The sequence below is a fragment of the Pelodiscus sinensis genome, chromosome 4 (assembly GCF_049634645.1).
Source record: "Pelodiscus sinensis isolate JC-2024 chromosome 4, ASM4963464v1, whole genome shotgun sequence".
In the NCBI taxonomy this organism is placed as follows: domain Eukaryota; kingdom Metazoa; phylum Chordata; order Testudines; family Trionychidae; genus Pelodiscus; species Pelodiscus sinensis.
In genome coordinates this window covers 116,687,038-116,706,144 of record NC_134714.1, presented here as the reverse complement: position 1 = coordinate 116,706,144, position 19,107 = coordinate 116,687,038, and the positions used below count along the sequence as shown (strand labels likewise).

Below are 19,107 nucleotides of genomic sequence, written 5' to 3'. Positions count from 1 at the left end.
GGTTGCAGGGGAGGAGGGAGCCTCCTGATAGAGAAGCAGCAGTGCACGAGCTGAGGGGGATAGGTGGGAGCTGATACACATGGCAAGCGGCTTTCAATCCAGCTCCCTGCACATATTGGCTCCCGCAAAGATGCCTACTCCCATGCTGCTGCCTCTTTATCAGAGGCAGCGGAGGAGAGGGGAGCCAGTACTCACAGGGAGCTGGCTTAAAAGTCAACTCCCCACTTGCACTGGCTCCCACCTGCCCCCCTCCACGCGTAAACATGCAACCACTAACAAAATTCAGCAATTACACAAATACACAATAGTTAACATCCCTTGTTTCTCATGGTTAAAAAAGGGTTAGTAACACTTGCCTCCTTCACCACTGTTTTCTGAGCTTTACTCATTAATGCTGACAAAAAGCAGTTTGAGTGCCTCCGTTGGAGGGTGTGAGAGAAAGGCAAAATATCTCCTCCTATTGGGTTTTACATATTTCCCCCCTCAGCGATCAGTTCTCCTGCAGATGTCCTTACTCCCTATACAGCTGCCGGAACGTGCCTAGCTCCTGGCAGCAGTTTGTCCAACTGTGCATGTAATTTCCCTTCCATTGCCTGGAACTGCAGGATTTATCACAGCTCTATGCCAAGAACACTGGGCCCACCGTGCCTTTCGTCAGTTGGATCCGATATGTCGTTAAGCAACTAAGCGGTTAAGATCAATATACCTCCATCCTACTCTGCAGCATGCCTTGGAATTCTGGTCATTGGGCTTCAACAACTCAGATCTGCAATGACCTCTGCTCTGCCAGGCTTTCTCACAGCTCTACCCGTGCCTCTTGTTCTTAAACCACAGCATAGAAACATAGAAGATTAGGGTTGGAAGAGACCTCGTCAAGTCATCTTGTCCAACCCCTCGCTCAAAGCAGGACCATCCCCAACTAAATCATTCCAGCAAAGGATTTGTGAAGCCAGGACTAAAAAACTTCTAAGAATTGAGATTCTACCACCTCTCTAAGCAACACATTCCAGTGCTTTCCCAGCATCCTAGTGAAATAGTTTTTCCTAATATCCAACCTAGACCTCCCCCACTGCAGCTTGAAACCATTTCTCCTCGTTCTGTCATCTGCCACCACTAAGAACAGCCTCTCTCCATCCTCTTTGGAACCCCCCTTCAGGTAGTTGAAGGCTGCTATCAAATCCCCCCTCACTCTTCTCAAGACTAAATAAGTCCAGATCCCTCAGCCTCTCATCATGTGCCCCAACCCCCTAATCATTTTTGTTGCCCTCTGTTGGACTTTTGCCAATTTATCCACATCCTTTCTGTAGTGGGGGGCCCAAACTGGACACAGATTTCCAGATGTGGCCTCACCAGTGCCGAACAGAGGAGAATAATCACATCCCCCATTATTCCTCCCCAGCAGCTCTGCCAACGCACCTAATAATGATTTTACATAATTATTGTGCATGGTGTTTGACAGCTTCAAAGGACTGCCTAAATACTGGCTAATGCTTAATTAACTGGAATTAATTAGGGTGTCCTACCCCTCCCTGGCACACAGTTCAGCAAGGAGAGTTAAAACTCCTCTCCTTCCATACTAACCCACAGCTTCCCTTGTTGGTCCATTCTGAGGGCTGACACACAAGTTGTACTTCTATTGCCACTATCCGTGCTGTGTGAGAGGACTAAATGCACTTTAAAAATCTGTGCTTCCCCAGAGCCAGGGTCTCCACAGCATGAACCTTCTCAGTCTCTGAAGTACCTGGCTCAGTGGTGAGTCAAAGAGGACGGAGAAAGGCTATTCACAGTAGTGACAGATGGCAAAGCAAGGAGCAATGGTCTCAAGTTACAGTGGGAGAGGTTTAGGTTGGATATTAGGAAAAGCTATTTCACTAGGAGGCTGGTGAAGCACTGGGCTGGGTTACCTAGGGAGGTGGTAGAATCTCCATCCCTAAAGGTTTTTAAGTCCCTGTTTGACAAAGCCCTGGCTGGGATGATTTAGTTGGGATTGGTCCTGCTTTGGGCAGGGGGCTGGACTTGATGACTCCTGAGGTCTCTTCTAGCTTTATGAGTCTATGAGTGTTGGCTTGGGGGGTAAGGAGACTTGGGTACTGCTCATTGGTGACCTTATTTGGAAGCACTTTGGGGCAGGGACAGTCTCTCACTATCTTTGTGCAGCGCCTGGTACAGTGGGCCAGACCTCTAGTTGCTACCAAGTACACACAATGAACTTTCCCTTCTCAGAGCCAGCTCAGGCCCAAGTCGCCAGTGACTCCCCCCATTATTAGATGCACTAGGCCCCAGTAGTGCATCATGGTATCCCTGGCTACCACCGTATGGGCTCCATGGGGACGGTAGCTTGCCTCTCGACAGCTCTAACTCAGCACATGCCTCTCTCACTTGCTTTGTTCCTCCCAACAGGGCTAGGATATAAAAACTGAGACACAGAGACTTGCATCAGGGTCACTTAGGAAACCTATAGTGTAGCTGAGACTTGAACCCACGTGTCCTGAGTCCTATCCCGGTGCCTTAGCCAAAGCCTCTCCTCCCTCTGCCCTCTTGGAGCTAGCCAGATGTTCTACTGGAAACTGCTACAGGGATGCAAGGCTGTGGCGACTTAGCAGTGAATCTAGCGGTGAATGGGTTAATCATTCTCGCTTGGAATCCGAGTGTATTTTCTTTGCCAGCATATCCATCTTAATACACACCAGATGTGCGAGGCAGCCGCTGGAGTGCCTTAATCCTGGGTTTTAGCAGGCTGAGCTGTCTCTCTCACAAGGGGCATGCCCACTCCAGACTCACTGGGAATTTCATCGAGTGCAAAGCAGGGGCAGGATGGCTGGCAGCCCCCTCCCTCTCAGGAAAAGGTTATGATGACCCTGGGCTACTTACACATTAAATTAAGATTTTTTTACTTACTGCAATGAGCCGGTCTTTCCTCAGCCAAGGAGTTGGGACTGGGGGCAAGACCCTCATTGACTCAGTGGGAACGGGACAGTGGGCAGGTCCCAGGACATGCAGCGGAGACTTAGGGTCTTAGGGAACTTAGATCAGCTCCACAGCTTCTGTAAACCAGGGATGTAAGAGTTTAACTGGTTAACTGCTAAGCTGACGCTTATCCATTACCGGCACTGGTTAAATTCTTCATAGGGCTGCCAGGAGCCTTAGTAGCCCCGTGGGGCTGGGAGATATGTCAGCCCTCCGGGAACCGTGGTTAACCGTGTAACTGACAGAAATTTTATCCGTTACACAGTTAATATTATTTACATCCCTACTATAAATAGAAGCAGCTTTATTGACTTCCCTGGTGCTGTGCCAGGTTAACCAGCTGAGGATCCAGTCCATTGTGTCTGATAACAGGTGTGGGCCTGGTAGGGTAAAGTGGACAATATAGTAAGCACGATAAAAGTGGGCCAGAACGGTGTACCGGTAAGTGACCCTTTTGTGTCGGCAGGGGCGGCCCTAGACTACCTGCCAGCAACTGGTGCCCTAGGCGAACCATGCAATGGTGTCTCCACCTCCAAACCCCTCAATGATATTGCGCCACCATTTGGCGCCCCATTTAACTTGGTGCCGTAGGCGACTGCCTAGTTCGTCTATATGGATGGGCCGCCCCTGCGTGTCGGCAGTGCTTTATGGGGAGGGTAAGAAGGGGCAGTGACATTAAAGCGCTGCCGGACCTTACCACCAGGGCTGCCAATGAGGGGGATGGGAGGAAGGGGCAGCTGCCCCAGGGCCTGGCAGGTTCACAGATGCCACCATTACCACAGCAGCTGCTGGAGCCCCACGCCCTTTAAATCATCACTGGCACCAATGGCTGTGCGCACTATGCACTGCTGAAGGGCTGGCAGGACGGCCCCCTCCCAGCCACACCCCCTTCTGTCTTCAGCCACGCCCCTTCCGGGAGCCAGTACTGGGAAGATTTTTAAATTACTTTCACCCCTAATAATAGCAAATCTAGCTAATTATCCAAACTACTCACACTAAAAGATCTGGCCCATTTTCATTAGAAAAGATCGGAGCACCCCTAAGCACTGAGGTGGTTGAGATCAGAGATACCTGAATTTTGAGATCAGAGATACCTGTGTCACTATCGCACCCTTTGTAGGGCCAGATGCCCGACCAGGCGTGAATCAGTACAGCGCCATTGGTTTCAGTGAAACTGTCCAGGATCTGGTCCTTTCTCTCAAGTACATGGCTACATGTTACCAATACACCCATTGTTGCTGCCGTGTTTTGGGGTCCCTTCCTCGGCTTTAATTGCACGTTGCCTGCTGCGGCTAAATAGACAGTATGCGGGATTCCCCTTATCATGCACATGGCAGATGCTGTGGAAGATACGAGCTTTCCCCTCTCCGTGTGCATGGGTGTGGCCCACTCCTGACAGTGTCACAGAGGCAATTTTCATGATAGTCCGAGACATCAATGACTCCTCCAGAGCCACTAACATGGACAAATTGCAAGTTACTGTAAGACTTTAAACAGCCCCAGTGCCACCCTATCTGGGCATTATAGTGAAGCCCTTAGTCCTAGGAGCAGACTCACTGAGTGTGGGCTTGGCCATCTCCCGGAGACAAGAGTAATATTTGTGGCTGCTGAAATCTATGTGGCCACCTGGACTAGGCCCTTCTTTTTCTTGGCCTGGTGCTTGCCCCTTGCTGTTTCCTTCCTCTACTTGCCTGTTGACTCCTGTGTGAATACATTCACAGCTGCATCTTTTCTTGCTGCCTTTGGCAGGGATTGCCTGTGAAGTACCCACTTCCCTCAGAGCTCATCCTGCCCCCCTCCTAACTACATGGCCATTTGTTTGCAGACCTGCAGCATTTCAGCTAGGGGCTGATCCAAAGCCCACTGAAGTTAGCAGATCAGACCTAACTTTGTAACATCTACCATCTCTGCCCTGCCACATACCTCTATCCATGCTGCCTCTTCTGTATTTAACTTTTCTGGGGAGTCTCAGCCTTTCATTCCACCCTCCGACTGGTTCTCAGCATCTTCAGAGTTGATTCTCTGTCACTTGCACTCTTGAAGTTAAGACTGGATATCTGTCTAAACCGTAGGCTGTAGCTCAAATAGAAATGATAGACTCCATTCAGAAAGTACTGGGTGAGGTTCTAGGGCCAGTGTAATGTATAAGCTCAGTGGCTCTCAACTTTTCCTGACTTACCCCTTTCAGGAGTCTGATTTGTCTTGTATACCCGTAAGTTTTACCTCATTTAAAAACTATGTGCTTATAAAATCAGACACAAAAATTAAAACATGTCACAGCACACTAGTATTGAAAAAATGCTGACTCTCATTCACCATTTAATTGTAAAATAAATATAGTACTTACATTTCAGTGTATACAGAGTATACAGAGCCACATAAACAAGTCATTGTATAAAATTTTAGCTTGTACTGACTTTTCTAGTGCTTTTTATGCAGCCTGTTGTAAAACCAGGCAAATATCTAGATGAGCTGACGTACCCTGTGGAAGACCTCTGTGTACTCACAGGAGTTCATGATCTTAGCTGGGGCCTCTGCTACATGAATAACAGAGGTCTCATCATTCCTCTCCCATGCCCCTTTTTCATCATCTTTCTGTCAAACTCTTCCCCCCTATCCCTTGGCTTGTCCCCTTTCCTTGACTTTCTGCCCTTCTCATTGACTTTCCTAAGCAAGGCATCTGTTCCTAGGAGCCTTTCACCTTGATCCTAAACAGGCTGTGAAAGGGGCGGTGGGTTTTGCTCAGTGGGAGCGCTGCTCCTGGAGGCAGTCCTAAGAAGTACCATGGAGTCTTTCCCTCTCTGTAACTCCTTTCCCTCTTGCTGGCAGTGTTTGGCATGTCTCTGGCCCTGGTCATCTGAGCATCTGGCAAGACTTTAGAGACATTTATGAATTAAGCCACATAACATGCTTATCAGGTAAGTAATTGTGTTCCCATTTTTCACTGGAGGAAACTGACGTACAGAGCGGTTAAGTGTCTTGCTCCAACCAGCAAGTATGCAGAGAAATCATGAACACAATGCAGATATCCTGACTTGTTTTATCCAATAGTCCATCATCTGCTTTAAACAGCAGACCACACTCCCTCATCTTACACTTTCCCACCCACCTGTAATTATAGAAGCTCTGGTTAGAGCCATCAGTCTGTACCTTTTTTGGGAGGGCCTGGCAGTGCTGCTCCTAAACCAGCTAGCAGGGTGTTGCTAATGAGTGACACAAAACTCAACACCTTGTCAGTCCCTAAGGGAGAGAAGGGGCCATCTGCTGGCTCTTCCTTTCTTATGCGATTAAGCCCTGAAAATCGTAAGAGCTTCGTATAATCCCACCAAATGAGCTACCCCGTCTAGAATCCTGTTTGTGCATTCAATGAATTTATAAGTGGCGGCTCCTACTCAAAAGGTATTTGAGACTGTTAAAACCCCTGGTTCACTGGGATTACCTTTAAAGTGTTTGGTTACCGATCTTCAAGCCTTAGCAAAATGAGATGGGACATGTTAATTGGGATCCCACACATCAGTAAGTAACATTTGTTCCACAGGCTAAAGCACAACCACTCTGGTTACTTACATATCCATTAGACTGGCATTCCAATTAACATGTCCCTTCTCATTTACTCAAGGTTTGAAGATGAAGGACAAATTCTGTAAAGACAATCCCGAGAGACCTACTTCTGTCAGACTTTCTGAGAAATCTGGGGTCCATGGGAGGAGGGGGAGTGGAGAGGGAGAAGCGGGAGTGACAGGGAGAGTGGACTGTGAAGATGACTGTATAGGAAGGATTGTACCAACTAGGAAACAGGGCACATTCCTGCCATATTATCGACACCATGGCTCTCTACCCCAATTCTGCTGAAGCATCCAATGTGATGGTTCATTGAAGCATAGGGTTGGAAGAGACCTCAGGAGGTCGTCAACTCCAAACCCCTGCCCAAAGCAGGACCAGCCCCAGTTAAATCACCCCAGCCAGGGCTCTGTCAAGCTGGGACTTAAAAACCTCTAGGGATGGAGATTCTACCATCTCCCTAGGAAACCCATCCTGGTGCTTCACCGCTCTCACCTTCTGCAACTTGAGACCATTGCTCCTCATTCTGCCATCTGTCACCACTGAGAACAGCCTCTCTCCATTCTCTTTGGAACCTCCCTTCAGGAAGCTGAAGGCTGCTATCAAATCCCCCCTCACTCTTCTCTTCTGCAGACTAAATAAGCCCAAATCCCTCAGCCTCTCATCGTAAATAATGTGCTCCAGCCTCCCACACATTTTTGTTGCCCTCTGCTGGACTCTCTCCAATGCTTTCTGTAGTTGGGAGCCCAAGATTATATACAATACTCCAGATGTGGCCTCACCAGTGCTGAATAAAGGGGAATAATCACTTCTCTAGATCTGCTGAAAATGCTCCTCCTAATGAACCCTAATATGCCATTAGCTTTCTTGGCTACAAGGGCACACAACTGACTCATATCCAGCTTCTCATCTACTTCAGTCTCCCCCCTTTTTTTCTCAACAGTGTTTTTTTTTTGGAGGGGTACGGTATTTTTGGTTAAACCATCCGGCAAATCTATCCTTCCCTGATTTGCACCCCTCTACACACACTCCAACCCAGTGCTCTGAGCTCCCCCACCCCGATCCCCTACTCTGAGCCTGTAAGAAACTGAAGTTACTTTCACCCCTTTCTCTTCAAGGACTGGGCCCTCCGTGGATACTAGACACGTTACTGTCCTGACTGGTGCTGTATTGGTAGAGTGGCCCCTGGCTATGGATGCAGAGAGACCGCACTTAAGAGGCAGACCCTCTTCCTGAGAGCTCTGCTATGGGTGTCAGGCAGCCAGAATCTGCCCACGGGGGTGTCTTAGCCCTCTCAGACAGTGGTGTGTGGGGTGTACTTAAAGCAACAGATCTCTAAACTGTACCGGTGCAGTCTTGCAGAGCAGGGCAGGGCAGGGCAGCTGGGCTAGATGTGGCGCCTGAATGATTGGTATTCTAGGATAGCCAGATCACATGCTCATGCCCAACACTGGCCCTGACAGGACCTTTGATTGCAACAATGTGCGAGCAAGTCGCTCTGGTTGCATTACTTTTTGCTACACGCTTGTTTTTTGCTAGAAAATACGTTCGCTTCCAAATGGTTTTGCAACCCCTGCTACATAGCAGAGCGATTGTGTAATTAATGAGAACTGGTGTGGCTCTATCTCTCTGGGACTCTCTCCCTCCATTTCAGGGCAACAGAACTGAGTCACTTCCTCCCCAGGCCGCTCACCTTAAAAGCTGTCACTTTTTGTCTGTTGCTGGAAAGCTCTTTATGAGCCTCTGGCTTAGAGGGCACAGGCCATGCACTAGCAAACTGCCTTGTGTTATCGCCCCTGTATTGTCCTAAATGAGCCACACCCCAGCAGGGTTTGATTTTTTTTGTTAAAGACCAGCAAACAAATGAATCCTCTTTTTTGGGTTGGTGTCTTTTTCTTGCTGCAGCAGTCACTTGCTGCTGAGGTTTCTGTCACCAGAGCCAGGCAGATGGGACCAGGTCTGATGCTAACCCCTAACTGAATGGAAGTATAAATCACATTGAAGCAGCTATGCTCCATCTGGAGCAGTAGGGGGTGGGGAAGAAAGACCCTCCCATACTACACGGACTGCGGAGCTGAGAGATGGACAACTGCCTCTGGCAGGTCAAACCATCTTGAGCTGTGAAGAGAAAGGGTGGCGATCCCCTCCCCCACTTATTTTAAACTTTAAAAAAATCTCTAAAGTTGATTTGCATGTTCCCCGGTTGAATTAGGGAAACGGATGGTCCCCCAGTGCAATCGCTAGCATTTTCTCCTTTGCCCATTGCTGGGATGAGTCTGGAAGATGCAGGTATTTAAATAGGAGTGTTTCCCTGGTCCCCATCCATGGGGTCCTGTGTTACCCTGCCAGTGCTGGACATGTATATTCCTCCCATGGGATTTCTCTGCATTCATTGACGGAGCTGGAATGGAAGGGAAAGAGATTAATACATCACACCCCCAGCCTGGTGAGGCAGGGAATTTGTAGCCAGTCAGTGGTATCTGGGAATTCCCTTGCCCTGGGGGGTTTCAGGCAGTGGGAACCAACTCCCCTCCCCCAGCCACTTCATATCACGGTGTATTCCGCCCCCTCCCCCCCGCCTCCAATTACTTTGAGTCACCCTCTGTTCATTCCAAAGATCTTATCTCCTCTCCCACCTTTCACCCCCGCCCCACTTCCCTTAAGACAGATAATCCATCTGATTTCTCCTTGATCCTAGGTGCCCTGCTGGCTCAGGAAATCCATCTTCCAACAGTGAGCAAACAGCCAAATCCTCCACTGCATTTAGGCTTGGGTGCTGCCTGGGGACATGAGCCCTTGCAGGGAAGGGGATCCTTCATAGAAGGGCACCCATATTTAGTTTCTCTGCAGAATTAACTCCAGTTCAGAATTTAAGTACGGCTGGACTCTATCTCCCTCTCTAGCTAAAAGCTTTGGTTTGAAAACTCTTGTTTGTTTAATAGCAGGGTGTTTCATTTTCTTTCTTTGGCTTCTTTATCCCCCCGGCATGGGTGCTTATTGAGTGGAGAGATGTGGACGGTTGAGTCTGAACCAGATCTTCAGCTGGTGTAAATCAGCAGTATCCCTTCACTGAAGTAAATATTTCTGTGCCAGGTTTACACCAAGCGAGGATCTGATCCCATATGTCTTCTGGTGTGTCCACCTCCAACCTACGGCAAGCATGTGCTGTCAGCCTCCCCATTGGTATCAAACCCAAGTCTGTGACATTCCTCTCTGCCCCTCCTGAGTTTGCTATGGATTGTGTGGCATCTCTGGCTATAATAAGAGCTGTGGTTTCATTCAACAGCAGTTGTTCTGGCCATGCTGTCGCTAGTAGTGTCATTACCCCTTTGGCTCTTTCCACATTCATCACTAGCCCCTTATTAAAACAATAGAATGGCACCATCTGGCTGGTTGTCTCTATACTAAAAGCTGGATCTTGCCTCAATCAAAGTTTGCTGGATCAGGCCTTCTAATTACCCCTGAGTCTTGCAGGAAGTCATTGGGCATTCAGCAGTGACTTCAAAAGACCATAGGCCCTGAGGCTTGGATGTGTGCTTAACTTTAAGCATATGAGTAATCCCAATAAAGTCTGTGGGAGCGCGTGTGCTTAAAACCAGTCACACATAATGGCAGGGGGTGGGACTTTTATCTTTTTCAAATATTTGAGGCCTTGGCTGATTGCTCTCCGAGTTCCACCAGCATCACTGAATTTAGAAGTACAGGCAGTCCCCGAGTTACGCGGCTCCGACTTATGTCTGATCCGCAGTTACGAACGGGGCTTTTCTCGCCCCGGAGGACGGGAGCGGCGGAATGCCAAGATGCGCCGCGGTCCGCCGCCCCCATCCTCCGGGGCGAGAAAAGCTGCTCCCCGTCTCCCTGGTTGCAGGGAGACAGGGAGCAAAGCCTTGGAGCAGGCCTGCAGCGGTACAGCCCGGGCGCGCTTGAGCTGTCCCCCTGCGGGAGTGCTCCGCGGCTTTGCTCCCCGTTTCCCGATCAGCAGACCAGGGAGACGGGGAGCAAAGCCGCGGAGCACGCCCGCAGTGGGACAGCCGCGGCGCGCCTGGACTGTCCCGCTGCCCGCGTGCTCTGCGGCTTTGCTCCACGTCTCCCAGGTCAGCAGACCAGGGAGACGGAGCAAAGCCGTGGAGGACTTGGGCAGTCCTGCCACCCCCATCTCCCTGGTCTGCTGGGGGGGGGGGGTGCAGCTAGTGCCCCCCCCCCAGCAGACCAGGCTTTTCTTGCCTACCCCTGGGGTAGAGCAGCTGGGGGCTGCTGGGTTGGTCCCGCAGCGCCGCTCCGGACCAACCCGGCTGCACCCCAGCTGCTCTGCCCCAGGCGTCCTGATTCAGCCGCTGCTGGTCAGTTTCAGCAGCAGCTGAATCGGGACGCCTGGGGCAGAGCAGCTGGGGTGCTTCTGGGTTGCTCCAGTAGCACCGAGGAGCCGCGCTACTGGAGCAACCCAGCAGCACTCCAGCTGCTTTGCCCCAGACGTCCCCAAGTCAGCCGCTGCTGAAACTGACCAGCGGCTGACTACAGGAAGCCCGAGGCAGAGTTGCTCTGCCCCAGGCTTCCTGGAATCAGCCGCTGATCAGTTTCAGCAGCAGCTGACTTGGGGACGCCTGGGTTTCTTAAGTTGAATCTGTATGTAAGTCAGAACTGGCATCCAGATTCAGCCGCGGTTGAAACTGATCAGTTTCAGCAGCGGCTGACGCCAGTTCCGACTTACATACAGATTCAACTTAAGAACAAACCTACAGTCCCTATCTTGTACATAACCTGGGGACTGCCTGTATAAAATATATTCCAGCACAAAGTCTTCTGTGAACCTGGTGCAAGAGCAACCAAGGTGCTTAGCTGCTTTTATTATTTAGGGGCTGTTTGGTAAATAAATAAAATATTAACAGAGAAACCCATATGTAAAGTGTGGTTTTGTTTACATTTAATAGCCATCTGTATTTATTTTAGTGCGTTTTCTCCTTACTGATATTTCTTCATTTATTGTATCAGCCATCTACATTTCAAACATCTGACTACAGTAACTAACCTCCAAAGAAAATATATACACATTTTATGAGATGCCATTAGAGTGGAAAGTAACAATCTCAAAATATGGTGGTCCTGTTAATAAGAACACTTTGTATAGCTCTCCCAATATGCCATTGAGCCCTGGGTTACACCAGGGAGTTATTTCAGAATACCCCCCTTATTTCAAAATAACAAGTGGAGTGTCCACACTACCAAGTCTGTTATTTGAAACTAGCCAATTAGCCCATTATAAGATGGGATTTTCAGGTCCGCGGAGCCCAAATGGCCGTTTGGGCTCCACACTCCCCGTGCTGCATGGAGACTGTGGAGCCGAAATGGTCGCTTGCGCCACTTGCTCCCACACGGCGGCCCAGCTGAGCGGCACTGAAGTCAGCCGAGTGCCACGGCGGGAGGTGAAGAGGGGTGGGGTGGTGACATTCACGGCCAGGGGACGGGGCCTGGAGCCGCTGTCATGCCGCACGTCACCGCCCTGTCCCTCTTCACCTCCTGCTGTGGCGCTCGGCTGACTTCTGCGCCGCTCAGCCAAGCCACCGCGGGGGAGCAAGCAGAGCAAGCGGCCGTTTGGGCTCCCCTGTGGGTTGGCGGTTGAGCGGTGCAGAAGTCAGCTGAGCACCACAGTGGGAGATGAAGCGGGTGGGGCAGTGACGTACACTGCCAGGCAGCCGTTTGGGCCCCGCACTCCCCATGCAGCCTGGGCCACCCAGAGGGAACAGCCAGTAGTTCAGCGTTACAGACTCACAGACATTGGGCTACTATATATATGACTAGCCAATTAGCCCGTCATAAGATGGGATTTTCAGGTTTCTCCTCCACGTTGGTCTTCTCTCTTGAGCCTCCGGTCTCTCGTTCCGTTTCTCTCTCTCTCCTCCTTCGACTGCCTCCCCCTCTCTCTGTCTCAGCTCTCCTCTGCCTCCTGCCTCTCTCTCCATCTCTCTCTTTCACTTCTCCTCCCCCTCCTGCCTCTCACTCAGGGGACCGCGGAGCCCAAATGGCTGTTTGGGCTCCGCACTCCCCGCACTGCATGGGGAGCATGGAGCCCAAACGGTCGCTTGCGCTGCTTGCTCCCACACGGCAGCCTGGCTGAGTGGCGCAGAAGTCAGCCGAGCGCCACAGCGGGAGGCGAAGGGGGGCGGGGCGGTGACGTTCATGGCCAGGCGCTAGGGGCTGGGGCCTAGAGCCGCTGTCATGCCACACGTCACTGCTCTGCCCCCCTTCGCGGTACTCGGCTGACTTCTGCGCCGCTCCACCGGGCCGCCGCGGGGGAGCAAGCAGCACAAGCGGTTGTTTGGGCCCCACACTCCCCATGCAGCATGGGCTGTCCAGAGGGAACCACCAGCATTTCAGGCAACAGTGCCCCTCCAGAGGGAACAGCCAGCATTTCAGGCAACAGCGCCCCCCCAGAGGGAACAGCCAGCATTTCAGCGTTACAGACTCTCAGACACTAGGCTACTATATATATGATAACATTATTTCAAAATATGTACTCCTGCTTTTTTTAGTGAAAAACACTTATTTTAAAATAGTTATTTTGAAATAGCAGGAGTGTGGACACTCTGCTGCTGCTATTTCAAAATAACTACTTCCCAGAGTCATTTGAAATAATTACTGCCCAGTACTTCCTGGCACTCTAAGTCGAGGTAGCACATTCACAATAATCGAGCTCTCCTGCAGTATTTCCAATTTAGTTATTTCAAAATAATTTCCAAGTGTAGACATGGGGTGCATCTACACAGCAGGGCTTATTTTGAAATAAGCTACACAAATTGAGCTTATTTTGAAATTGTGAGAGTCTACACAGCACTTATTTTGAAATAGAGCATTCTTCCTCCAACTTCCCTTACTCCTTGTATAGTGAGGGTTACAGGAGTAAGAGTAAGAAGTCCTCCAGCTTGACAGTACTTTGACACTATTTCAAAATAACTGCCTGCTGTGTAGACATGGACTAAGTTTATTTCAGAATACCTCTAGTTATTTCAAATAATGTTGCTGTGTAGATGTGTCCATGCCCTTAGAGAGATGATTGATGTTCCCTTCCCACAGATGGGGAAACTGAGGCAGGCTGGTTACATGACCTGCCCACTTTCACCAGCCAAGTGAGGCTCTAAGATGAGATTAGATCTTAGTAGTTGTTGGTGGCTAACCCTATATGCTCCAAGGGATACTCTCTTCTCTTCTCTTCTCTTCTCTTCTCTTCATCATAGTGGCCCATCAGTCCACCAACGCTCTAAATGGACAAGACAGACTCAGCGTGGGAGGGCAAACAGAGACACAGCAACTTGTCCAACATGGGGGAGGGACAGAGTGCTGGGAACAGACCTTAGCTGTCCTGAGTGCCAGACCAGCTTTCTGTCCACTAGTCCTTCACTGTCACCTCGGACACAGTCATCTGAATCAGTCTGAAGCAAAGGGTGCCCCATTGCACTTTATTCCTGGACACCGCATTTTTACCCTCCTAGGGTGGCAAGCCCTTTGCAAATTGCCTCGCCTTGCCATTCATTTGTAAGAGTAAATTCCTTCTCCGGAGGCGAGGGGCCAGACTGGAGTTGCTCCGTTGACTTTAGTGGCTTGCTGCTGCTCTCCGGGAGCTCAAGAGCTGGCTGAAGAGTTGTAAATCTGTCCTCTGCTATCTTCCCAGGCGAGTCGCTCTAATCGGGTTTGTGTTCCCGAGTGGCTTTTGTCCCTCATCTACGCAATTAATGAATGCAGAAAGAAACAGATCGGAAAGGGAAGGGGGAAAAAAAGGGAGACGAAAAATGTGGAAGGAGGGAGGGAAACAAAAGGAGGCAAAAAGAGGAGAACAAAGACACATAAACCAGAAGGAGTGTCCGAGAGGAGAGATCCAGCCAGAGAGGAGACTAGCTTCAGAGTGCAGGAGAGAGCTGTGAGCTTCGCACTCAGCTCACTCAGCGGTCAGATGGGAGCAGGGAGGGGACCCTGCCTGGCCTCCAACTACAAAGCTGCTCTCTGAAAGATTGTTCTCTGACATTTCCACTAGGCTGTGAAGGAGGAGGAGGAGGTAGAGGTGGAGGAGACAAGGGGAGGGGGGGCTGAACGGGGGGGGCTTAGAGAAACAAAAGGAAACCAGCTGCAGAACTTCCTGAAGAGAGACAGGGAGAGAGAGGATCATTTATTTTTTTTTAAAAAAAAGGAAAAGAAAAAAAAAAGTAGGGAAAGGAGGGTGAGCAGCCAGGATCTGGGAGCCTGCCCTGCGATCAGCCTCCCTCACAATGACCAGTGCGATCCTGCGGAGGAATTCCAGCAAACAAGGCTTGCAGAACCTCATAAGGTAGGTCTGTACCTGCCTCGCCGAGGCAGGAGCCTTTGTTCCAGGGAGCTGAGGACATTGATTTTCCTCCGTGGCCATTGGATTTGGCCAATTCCAAACTCCCTGGACTGGTGGTTTCACCGGGAAAAACGTGCCCGCTTCACGGCGAGAGGAAAAGCGTTGCGGGGCGGTACGGAAAGGCAGGCGTGTATTTCAAGCCATCAGTGGACCCTCTTCATGAGCAGGGCTGGTAAGCAGGCAGAAGATCTCGGGGGCCGGGGTAACAAGGACACCCCCAGACAGCAATCTCAGCCAGGCAGACCTGCGCCTACCGATGGCTTTTCCAGAAGCACAGAGCTAGGCTAGCGACACATGACCCTGCTGTGCTATTTACCTGAACCTGCTGCTTTCTCCTCTTGGCTGGGCGAGTGGGTGTGTGTCTCAGCTGGAGGAGAGCCGCTCGGTCTAGCAGAGCTTTTGGCGGCTAGCTGTATGCGCAGTGTTTTAGGCAGCAATCCTTAAAGAGCCAGATCCTCAGCTGGTGTACATTGGGATGGAGCTATGGGTGTCAAGGAAGAGATGCCTATTTACACCAGCTGAGCGTCTGGGGGGAGGGGAATTGCTAGGGCAGCTGGTTGGACAATTTGGAGCCCTTGGTTCCTTTTTCAAGACACGCTGAGCTTGGAGCTCCCTGGGGAGGCTGGCTCTACCTTCTCTGTTCAGAAGCTTCAGGGGGTAGCTGAGTAAGTCTGTACAGGATACACCTAAAAACAACAAATGGTCTGGCAGCACTTTATAGAGGAACAAAACATGTAGATGGTATCATGAGCTTTCCTGGGCATAGCCCACTTCTTCAGAAGTGGTCATCTGAAGAAGTGGGCTGTGCCCACGAAAGGTCATGATTCCATCTACATATTTTGTTAGTCTATAAAGTGCTACCAGATCATTTGTTGTTTTTTAAGTTCTTCTCTGTTCCGTTACTGAGGCTGGGACGCCACTCCCTTGCAAGCATGCTGCTTTCTAAGGTGAAGTGGAAACCTCTTTTTGCTTCCAGACCTTTGCCTCAGTGTCCCTGGCACCTGGATCATTACGGACATCATGGAAGCTCAGTGAACCATACAGGAGGGTGTCTGAAGCTCAGACCCAGCTGGGGAAATTCACAGTGGCTTGGGAAATGCAGAGCGCTGGAGGCTCATGCTTTCCTTTGAATCACCCTTTTGGCATGTCAGCCCTCCCAGGGGTATATTAATTCCCCAGTGAGTGCCTGTCCCCAACTGTGACCTGCAGGGTGTGTTGTGTAGGGGAGATTCCAGTCTCCAGGCCCTGTTCAATCTGGGGATTCCCCATGGCACTGCTGCAGCCCTAAGTCTGATTCACAAGGGCGTCTCTCTCCCTGAAACCAAGGGGAATTTGGTTTTCATGTCCTTTCAACCCAGGGGCTTCCTATATTACCCTTTTTGGGGCGTCACAAAAAGACTCCCACTGACTTTGCTGTGCATTGAATTGCTCTCTCAGAGAGACAGGGAGATGGTCACCTCCATCTTGAACCGTTCACGTTCCTTCACCCTGGCTGAGATGGAATGTGATGGAATCACCTTTTGTAGCAATGCGCTTGGAGCTGGGTTGGAAGGTGTGCACGAGGGTGGGTGTAACAGCACCATCAGATGCTTTCTGACACCGGGTACACGGTGGAGTGGATGGAGCAGGTTTGGGTACTGCTGGGCAAAATGGTTACATTAAAACAGTTTTCTCCAGAGCACGAAGCTGGGCTGAAGCTCTTTGGAGAATAGGAGGGCAAGGAGCATGGTACAAATGCTTTATAGCTAGATAAATGGCCCAAACATTCACACACCCAATCCAGGCCTCCTCTGAATAGCCATTCATAATTACTCAGAGTATTGACTGGGATTGTAGGTGCCCTTTCAGAAGAGTACATGCACCGTGGTGTTTTATCTGATTAGAGGGTGATTTTAGGGAAGAAGGGGATTAAAATTGTGGTTGAGTGGGGTCATTTGGTAAGTGGATTTTAAACTGGATTCTGTGTGGGTGTTTGTATATATCATCCCTGTTCCATGGCGGTGATGGTGCAGAGATAGATGTCTTCTTGGGTTACACATATATAATCCCACTGAGGCCAACAGAAGGCAGTAGGGTTGCTCATGTAAAGGTAAAGGATGGTCCCTACACTGTGCAGAAGTTTTCATATTGTAGAGGTGTCTTTTTTTTCCCCCACAGAGCAACTTTGTTCTAAGTTTTGCTAGAAGCAGAATAGCTGATTTCATAGCTCAACAATTCAAGACTTTCTTTCTGCCTACTCTGTCACAGGTTCTGATGTGGGGCTGAATTCATTCATGTTCCTACCAGGCTTTGAGATTCTGCTACAATAGCAATGCATTGGAATATTGCTATTGTTCCACTTTGCTGCATGAAGGGAGTTTCCAAGTTCTCTGTCAGCAAAGGTGACTGCTCTCCAAGCCTATAACACCGCATGTGCACAGCTTGGTGTGTCTAATGTTTAAGAGTGACACAGAGACAGACTCTGCTCTCCGTCACGCTGGTGTCAAACTAGAATAAGGCCGAGTCCACATTGGCACTTTACAGCACTTTAATTGTCTGGCTCAAGAGTGTGAAAAAACACCCCCCCCCCCCTTCAGAAAGTTACAGTGCTGTAAAGTGCCAGTGTGAACTACTCCCCTTGTTAAGGTGGTTTACAAAGGCTTCTGGGAAGTTCTTTCCCAGCACTCCAGCACTCATAGACTATGGCTATGTCTACGCAGCAGCATTATTTCAGAATAACATCAGTTATTCCGAAATAACATGTGCATCTACACAGCAAGTCCATTATTTTAAAATAAATTTGAAATAACGGGCTTCTTACTCTTGACTCCTGTAGCCGTCATTGTATGAGGAGTAAGGGAAGTTGGAGGAAGAGTGCTGTTTTGAAAGAGTGCTCTGTGTAGACCAGGCCTGCGAGGGTCGCATGTGTCCCACAGGGGCTCACTGTGCGGCCTATGCCAACTACGGGCGGCGCGGCCCCCTCCGATCCGCCGGCCGGGCAGAGGAGCGGAGCGCTGCTGGGGCGGGAAAGTGTAGCGATTCTCGCCGCTGGGCTGCCTGCCTGCAGCTTCGGCGCGGGAGGCGGGGCACGAGCCAGAGGGTGGGATGCCGGCAGATGCCAGGATGCTGGTGTGACGTGGCGTCATGACGTCACGGTTGGTGGCCCCCTGATTCAAAAAGGCTCCAGCAGCCCCGTAACCTGGAAGGCAGAAGCCAGGTAGGGGAGGGAAGGGGGCTTGTGTTGAGGAGAGGGGGGCAGGTCAGGAGAAAAGGGAAGGCACCAAGGAGCAGGGTGCAGGAGAGACAAATGCCAGGGAGCCAAGTGGAGACATGTGTGGTGTTTTTTTTTTCTTGCTTGACAAAAATTTTTAGCCGTGTGTTCGGTATTGTTTGGGAGAGCATCCCTACTTGCGGCCCGCAGCTGTTTTCTTTGGAGTAATATGGCCCTTGCCGCTTTCCCAGTTGTGCAGGCCTGGTGTGGACTGTGCCAAAAGCTGAATTAAGCTATTTTGACTTAAGCCATGCAATTATCAAATTGCGGTGCTAATTTCGGGTTTAGCCCCGCTGTGTAGACGCATCCTTCCAGTTTAAAGCACTTCCACGGCAACCCTTTACATTTTAAACTGTTAAGTGTAGACAAAGCCCAAGCTCCAGAGACTTCAGATGCTGCTGAATTATCGAGCTTTCTCCCACCCATGCCTGTTAGAAGGAGGAGGGTGCTGGCAGCTTTCGCCACTTTTAGTCCTGACACTGGGGCCCTGTAATTGTGTCCAACCAAGGGACCCATTGGCAACTTGTCAGCAGCCTCGACTTTGCAACTGCTTTGGTGAGAATAAAGAGATTGCACCCATCCTTGTTAATAAGGAGGTGCAGGCCCCAGAGACTACTCATTCCAGCATACAGTGCTAAATACGAATTCAAGCAGCCCAGCCGTGCTGCATAGCAGCCTAATTGCACCTTCATGCTAAAGAGAAGAGCAACCATGAGCTCCCTCAGACTCTGTGGGCTGCACATAGACCCCTTCCTGGCCTTAGTGCCTCACATAAACTGTTCACTGCTGTGCTCCTGTGTGGTAATGTACCCAGCATGTGGTGATTTACAAGTTGTCCAGCAGGCCAAGTGCATTCAACAATACTCTGGAGCCAGGTCTACACTACTTGAGAAAGTTGACCTGAGATACACAACTCCAGCTAGGAGAATAGCATAGCTGGAGTTGACATACCTTAGGT

The 19,107-nt window shown here is 50.1% G+C and overlaps 1 protein-coding gene across 6 annotated transcripts in view; it reads left to right on the top strand.

Moving 5' to 3' along the window:
- The window catches only part of LSP1 (lymphocyte specific protein 1), a 93,274-nt gene that overhangs the window by 8,527 nt on the left and 65,640 nt on the right, over positions 1 to 19,107 (top strand). The window contains exon 1 of one of the 6 annotated variants that reach the window (XM_075928154.1): positions 14,632 to 14,842. The exons of the other annotated variants lie outside the window; for them this stretch is intronic. Within the exon in view, the coding sequence (XP_075784269.1) occupies positions 14,784 to 14,842 (59 nt within the window). The 5' untranslated portion in view covers positions 14,632 to 14,783. Of the gene's footprint in view, positions 1 to 14,631; positions 14,843 to 19,107 lie in introns of those variants that run through there. 6 annotated transcript variants of the gene reach the window in all.